The sequence below is a fragment of the Cariama cristata genome, unplaced genomic scaffold, assembly GCF_000690535.1.
Source record: "Cariama cristata isolate BGI_N322 unplaced genomic scaffold, ASM69053v1 scaffold15836, whole genome shotgun sequence".
Taxonomy (NCBI): Eukaryota; Metazoa; Chordata; class Aves; order Cariamiformes; family Cariamidae; genus Cariama; species Cariama cristata.
The window spans coordinates 41,769-49,043 of NW_009622823.1; the positions used below are offsets into that span (position 1 = coordinate 41,769).

Here is a 7,275-nt window from a genome sequence, read left to right on the forward strand (position 1 = left end):
TTCCCGGATGCACAAGAAGACGCTGAAACGCACCCGCAAGTTTGTGGTGGATGGAGTAGAGGTGAGCGTCACCACCTCGAAGATCATCAGTGAGGATGAGAAGAAGGATGAAGAGATGAGATTTCTCAGGCAAGTGGGTCACTGGGGATGGAGGGGAGGGCAGGTCGCCGAACTGGGGCAGGGTTTTCTTCTCTGCAAGCAAATCTACAAGCGATCTAAAGCCCTCTCATTTTCTGTCTTGGTGCTGCTTGGGCAGCACAACTGTCCAGTGTGGACATCACTTCTTTTAGCCTTCCCTTGGCAGAGGGCTTGCTGTACCCCATAAGCTGAGCTCTGTTTGCATGCAGGAGAGCGAGGGATGCATCTCAGGGATAAGATGCAGCAAGGCTGTGATGAGGAAAGCTTGTGCTGTGACTGGCTCTGTCCTCTGGGGACGACTGAATGTGTCTCCAAGGCTGTAGATGTGCTGGCTCAATGGAAATATGCACAGAAATCTTCTCAAGATGCTCCTCTTCCTTTGTTCTTGTATTTCCTCAGACTTCATTAACAGAAAGGCCAAGGGAGTTGTAAACGCCTTGAGCATCACTTTAATATTCATGGGTGTATCTTCGCTGCTTAAGGCTTTATTATTCCTTTGCGGATCTTATAGCTTTCAAACCTCCATGACCTATTCTCAGGAAGAGAAACTGCTGTTTCTAGCTCCACTACTATCAGTAGCAGCACTGAAATGAAAAGGCCCTTCAAATAATTAAAATACAAATTCTTTTACTTGATGCCCTATTCTAGACTTCCTTGTGCTGCTCTGAGGGACTCCCTAAGAATATTATCTACCCCAAGCACTACGTGTCCCTGTGGCAGCCTTATTCATAGGCCCTAACATCAGATCTACGCAGAAGCTCACTAGCTACTCATTTTTGTGCGAGAAGTGCATATAACCCAAATAAAACATGGGAAGCATGTGGACTAGCATACAGAGAATTTCCAGGCACAGCTGCTTTCTCCTGGTCCAGTCTCAGCTCTGGTGGCATCCCTGAAAAGAGGGTCCTTTTTAAATAGTGCCTAATCCATCTGCGAGGTGGGGGAAGAGGCAGAGAGGCTTGGGTTGGAAAGCATCAAGTCCCTGAACACATTTTGGGAGAAGTGGTTATTCCCCTGGGGCTAACTAGCAGGCACAATCAACTCTCCTGGCATCCTGAATTGCACTTTTAAGGGGTTTGTTTCTGGCTCTTTGGAACGTGCCAAGGCATTGATTTGAAGGCAAGATCAGAAGAGAGCACATCATATTGTGCCAGTTGATTTAATGAAGCTTGAGTTTGTTTTGAAAAAGGAAATCGTTCCCAAGTGCTTTTCCCAGGGCGGCCCCCAGAGAGGGTTGTACTCAATGTGTAAGGCTAATGCACGGCAATGGAGGTCACGGTGGGGATCCTGCATGGGGAAACTGCTGCTGTTCCTTTTGTATGGTATGTCAGTGATTTCCAGCTTGATCAGGCACAAATATGGCAGATGGGCTCAAACGCAACTGTCTCAGCAGAGGCTCCCTTTTACTGGATGTGAAGCTGGATGAGGGGAGTGATGCGATGTTGTGGTAGATAGCTCAGAATTTGGGAAAACTGCCCTTTCTGCTACCCAGACACGAGCAGAATGCAGAGCACAGGGGCCAGGCCAGAGCGGCATCAGCTTGGCCTGAACTGTGTTTTGAAAACCAGCGTGCACTAACCCAGCTGGCAGAATGAGTATTTTGGGTGCTGGCTGGGGGAGCGGTGCCTGCAGGATCACCTTAGGAGCTTTGACAGGGCTTGTTTGAGAAGCTATGAATGCTAACAGGCCTTACCTGTGAAAGCTGATGGTTTTCCAACAGTTACCATAATTAGCATCCTGCTTCCTCGCAGTGCTCTGGTGTCAGCTGGCATTTTACCTCCTGCCTGTGCTCAAAGCAAGTGGCAGGGTGCTACAGGATGGCTGTGCAGCTTTCATTCCTCACTGAAGTGCTCTGGTTATTGATTCTGCCATCTCTGTTCAGGCACATGCCTCTGAACTTGTCTGACTCCGTATTTCTCTCTCCCCCTCCATTTTAACCCTCTGCAGGCGGCAAGAGCTGCGGGAGCTGCGTCTCCTTCAGAAGGAGGAGCACCGAAACCAGGCCCAGCTCAACAGCAAACACCACCTGCAGCTGGAGCAGATGCTCAGGCGCTTTGAGCAAGAAATGACGGTACGTGGGCAGGGAAGGGGAAGCTCCTGGGTATCGGCTGGTTTGACTTCTCTGCAGATGCCTTGCAAGCCCTCACGCAAGGTGATGCTCTCTGGGTTGCAGCAGTCTTGGGGCATCATGAGGGAACAGGAGTGCTGAGGAACCTCTTTGGGATTTGAGGCTTGGGATGCGTTTGTGGAGGACAGAGGCTTTTGTGGGCATTAAGGACATGCAGCCTGCAGCTTGGGAAATGCTGCCTGCCATTGCCTGGCAGGGTGTCACGGGGAAAGGGTTGTTCTGGACTTTCCCTCTTCAATGATCTTTTCTTGCATGTCTGTTCACAGCTGCTGTGAGAAACAGTTTACAGTGCTGTTGTATTTCACAGGAAAAAAAAAACACCTGTAAATAAGAAAGCAATGTGGCCAACATGTGACAGTAGGAAACCTGGCAAGTCTTTGAGTGTAAACTGAATAAAGATAAACTGGGCTTACATACTTACTCCTTCCATGGGCAGCTTCCGTTGAAGTAAAATAATTTTATAGATAAGTCCCTTTAAAGCTTTCATGAGCCACCTATTAAATACCCTTTTATTAATTCACCTAGCATGTTAACCTAGCTAGTAACCCCATCCCCTCGCAGCAGGCTGGGAGCCATCACTCATTCATGTGCTCTGTCCTATTTCTACAGTCTTGATGTGGGACGTCTGTGAATTGCTGTCTTAGCAAATCACTTCTCATTTGTGAGACTTATTCACTGTACAGTGCAATGTGCAAAAGCCCCAAACCTGCTTCCTTTACCCTTTCCCTGGGACAGTTTGCAACCTGCTCTCACTGACAACCAGGTACTCCATCGCTGCAGTTCGTGGGGAGGGAGAGATCGGACACGAGGGTGCTGTCAGAGCGCGGTGCCCTCAAACTTGGAAATCCTTGTCTACAGAGAAAGAGTTGTTATGTTTGAGCTTCAGTGCCTGCTAATATTTGCCCAGGGCCATGGGTCCCAGTGGGATGCTGCAGATCAGAACGTAAGCAGGAGAAAGGCTTGAAGTGCACCAGCACTAGAACAAGTTCAAAAATGCTTTGTGCTCATGCTAGGGCTGGTTCTGCCCTGTGTGCTTTGTGGGGGGTTACTTGGAAATTTCTCTCCTCTGTAAAGTTTAGTAAAGAGGCTCACTCCATGCAAAGACACTCCCCGCCCCCTTTTTTTTTTGTTTTGTTAAAGTTTTGGAAGGAAACAAAGTGGAGAGGAGGCTGAGGTTGACCTCTGTTCCCTTCCTATACAGACAAAGAAGAAGTTCTATGACACTGAACTGGAAAACCTCGAACGGCAGCAGAAGCAGCAGATTGAGAAGATGGAACAAGATCACTCGCTGCGCCGGCGGGAGGAGGCCAAGCGCATTCGCCTGGAGCAGGAGCGGGACCATGTCAAATTCCTGGAGCAGCTGAAGCAGATGAAGAAGGAGGTAAAAATGGGGACAGGATGGAGGAAAGCTGGTTTCCTGCATCTGTTTCTTCCAGGAAAGCTTCAGCATTTCTCTATAGCAGAACTTGAGAGAGAAGCAGTTGCTGGTGTTTTAGCAGGAAGCTCTTGCTTTTCTTTGGTATATTTGGGTGTTTCCTGAGGTCCAGCTCTTTGGTTGACACTAGATGGGGTTGTTCTTGGCCTAAAGTTATCTGCTGATAAATCTCATTTCCCTCCCCAAAGGTCAAGAACGAGGTTGAGAAGCTGCCACGGCAACAGCGCAAAGGGAACATGAAGGTGAAGATGGATGACTTCGCCCAGAAGAAACAAACTATGGTAAGGCTGAGAAAAGATTGCCACAACGCCCAAGATTGGGCAGTGCCGAGTAGACAGAAGCATCCTTCCTCCTTGAGGGATTGGCAGTTTCTAAAACATCACCAGATGCTTTTCAAGTTGCGGCAGAACGAGGGCTCATGGTGGTACTGCTGTTTTCTTCCAGGAACAGGAGTTTTTGGCCAAGCAGAAGGAGGACCTGGAGCTAGCCATGAAGAATATAACCGCCCAGAACAAAAAAGAGATCTGCGACAAGGAACGCGACTGCCTGAACAAAAAGCAGCAGCTCATGAGAGGTGGGTGGTAAAGGCTGTAAAGGAGGAAAACAAATGCTGTAACGACGGGTTTATCCAATGCTGGTTCTTCCCACACAACAGATGCTGTGACAGAGTTGCAAGCTGGCAGGATAGGATTTAGAAAAAACAGCCTTGCCAGATCCTGTCTAAATGTTTAACAATAATAATACTTAGCACTTTAATCTTCAAAGTGCTTTACAAATACGAACCAATTAGGCTTCATAATTGCAAGAAATGATTCTCCAATATGGTTTGCAACCAATTTCTCTTGGAAAACAGGAGGTGAATGATCACCTCCCCCCCGTCTGCTGCACTGCTCCTGTGTGTAGGGATCGCTTGTCCTTAGGATGCTTCATGTGACTAAGCTGGGGGGCCAGGGTGAGCTTCTGACCCTTCTCCCTTCCTCAGACCGCGAGGCATGCATCTGGGATCTCGAAGAGCATCAGCAACAGGAGAAACATCAGCTTGTCAAGCAGCAGCTAAAGGACCAGTATTTCCTCCAGAGGCATGAGTTGCTCCGGAAGCATGAGAAGGTGAAGAGTTAGCACCTTCCTATGCGGGTGTTGGTCAGCAGGGTACCTGGGTGTCCGCAAAAGGGATGTTTCCCTTCCAGGCTGTAAGTGGGTAAGGGTGGATTAGGAGTTAAGGGACTTGGTCACGATTAGTGAAAAGGGACCAGAATAATGCTCAGGTCAGCATACTTGGTTGGGACGTGTATTCTGTGCTGCGTGCATTTAACATACAAGAAGAAGTTGTGAATTTTGGGGGCTTTTGTGGAAATCTGTCACTGTTCACTGTGTGGGATGGTGGATTCCCAGAGCAGTGAGTGAAGACTGGCATATCTCACTGTCATTTCTGCTTCCTTCCAGCCTGCTTCTCCTTTGCTTTTGTAGCATGTTCAGTAGCTGCCCTCACCTCTTGTCCCCTTGGAGCTATCTGTCACCAGCCATCTCTGTGCAGCTCCTGAATCCGCGCTCCAGCTCTCTTTTGGTCTCCTCAGCACTTTCTTGTTGGCCTGAGGTGTCTCACCTCCCCTGATACCTGTCCCTCTGCCATTGCAGGAAAGGGAACAAATGCAGCGATACAACCAGCGTATGTTAGAGCAGCTGAAAATTCGGCAGCAGCAGGAGAAAGCCCGGCTCCCCAAAATCCAGCGGAGCGAAGGGAAGACGCGCATGGCCATGTACAAGAAGAGCCTTCACATCCACTCCAGCGGGAGTGCATCTGAGCAGCGGGAGAAGATAAAACAGGTCAGGTCTTGCAAAGGGCACCAGGGTTGAGGCTTGGCTTGGGGGCAAAGTACTTTGCTGGCCTACTGGCAGAAGGGAAGTTGGAAAAAGGCAACTGTTCCCAAATTTCTAACCCACTGCAGGGAGTCAGAGGTCTTTGCTTTTGTGGCATTAGGTGTGGTTTTCAGTGCTGCTTCCATCATGACTAGTGTTGGGAAGCATCCTCAGGGCTTTTCTTTTTTTGCTGTATAATAGCGCAAGCTGGTCAGTCTCTTAACCAACTTCAGAGATCAGAGCAACACTGCCTACACGGGCACCTGCCTTTCTTCCAGTTTGCCCAGCAGGAAGAGAAGAGACAAAAAGCAGAGCGGCTGCACCAGCAGCAGAAGCACGAGACGCAGATGAAGGACATGCAGGCCCAGTGTGAGAGCAACATGAACGAGCTCCAGCAGCTGCAGGTACCCATCCCTCGTGGCTCGGTCTCTGAGCTGCCTGTGCGCTGTTTATGCTCCAGCACAGGGAGTGTGTCAAGAAGCGGCTGCAGAGGACTCTCGGTGAACTAGACCTGATGTCCCTTGCTCTGCCTTGAGAGGTTTTTGGCTGTGTCTAAACGTGCCCTGGAGCTCAGAGCTCTGAATGCCTCTAGCTGATGCAAGTCCTGTTTGACCACTGGATTTACACTCCCAGCGGCTTAATGGGTGTTCTGTTTTCTGACCTGTGTTTAGAATGAAAAATGTCATCTCTTGATTGAGCATGAAACCCAGAAGCTAAAGTCCCTGGATGAGAACCACAACCAGCACATGAAGGAGTGGCGAGACAAGCTGAGGCCACGAAAGAAGGTAGTGCCTGCTTGGCGTGAGCAGGCTGTCCTGCTTGGCTGGTTGGAGGGGGACAGTGTCCATAGCTCCAGTACAATCTCAAATAGAGCTCTTGTCTATGTTCCCTTCTGCTTAAGGCCCTGGAGGATGAGTTGAACCAGAAGAAGCGTGAGCAGGAGATGTTCTTCAAGCTTAGTGAGGAAGCAGATGGACAGACGCCAGCATCTCCAACCAAACACGCCAAGTTCGTCCCATTCAGCTCCGCAGAGAGCTCGTAACACCCCACAGCTGGCAGGACACCAGCTGGTACTTGCTGTGTTCTCCTGGGCTGCAGGTGGGCAACTTGGACTTGGAAGATCCTCTCAGCAGCCTCTTCTTACAACAGTACCCTCCTGTCCCCTTGCTCTGTCAGGAATAAACGTGGCCTCTGTCCTGCACTGGGGGATGCTGACTGGAAGTCTTGGTGGCTTTTCCAGGAGTTGACCCACTCAGCACGGCTCCAGGCTGGGAGGTCGGGCAGGACCCTTTCTGTGATCGTACTTGCACTGTTAGCTGGATGCATCGCCTCTCATGTGAGCCTGGTGCTCACCGGGCTTGTCGGCACAGACTGAAGCAACAACCACCGCTCTGAACAGGAGAAACAGGCCGTGGCTCCTGCCCTCTGCGTGGAGGCTATTGGCCTCTCTCTCCACTGCGCTGCTCCTCCTCCTGGTCCTCTGTAAGGGCTAGTCTGGGGCAGAGCAGCTTTGGCATTGTCTTAGGCTAACCTTGGCCTTGTGGCCCCCCAACACTTGCCTTAGATTTGTTTCTATCTACTGTGTCCCTTTTTTGCTCAAGGGAGAGAGCAAAAAGAGAGACTGATTTGGATTTGGTTTGCCTTGGAGGAGGGAGGGTTGTGCTTTTTTTCTTTCCTCTTCCCGTATGGACCATGCAGAAAGGAGACCGGCTGCACA

General features: G+C 49.9%; 1 protein-coding gene across 1 annotated transcript in view; it reads left to right on the forward strand.

Moving 5' to 3' along the window:
• The window catches only part of STK10 (serine/threonine kinase 10), a 36,186-nt gene extending 29,511 nt beyond the window's left edge, over positions 1-6,675 (forward strand). The window contains 10 exon segments of the mRNA XM_009702504.1: positions 1-129; positions 2,086-2,209; positions 3,468-3,647; positions 3,890-3,982; positions 4,146-4,275; positions 4,684-4,808; positions 5,337-5,525; positions 5,837-5,962; positions 6,230-6,343; positions 6,460-6,675. The exon segment at positions 1-129 is cut by the window's left edge and continues 2 nt beyond it. Coding sequence (XP_009700806.1) covers positions 1-129; positions 2,086-2,209; positions 3,468-3,647; positions 3,890-3,982; positions 4,146-4,275; positions 4,684-4,808; positions 5,337-5,525; positions 5,837-5,962; positions 6,230-6,343; positions 6,460-6,600 — 1,351 coding nt within the window. The 3' untranslated portion in view covers positions 6,601-6,675.
• Positions 6,676-7,275: the final 600 nt, after the last annotated feature.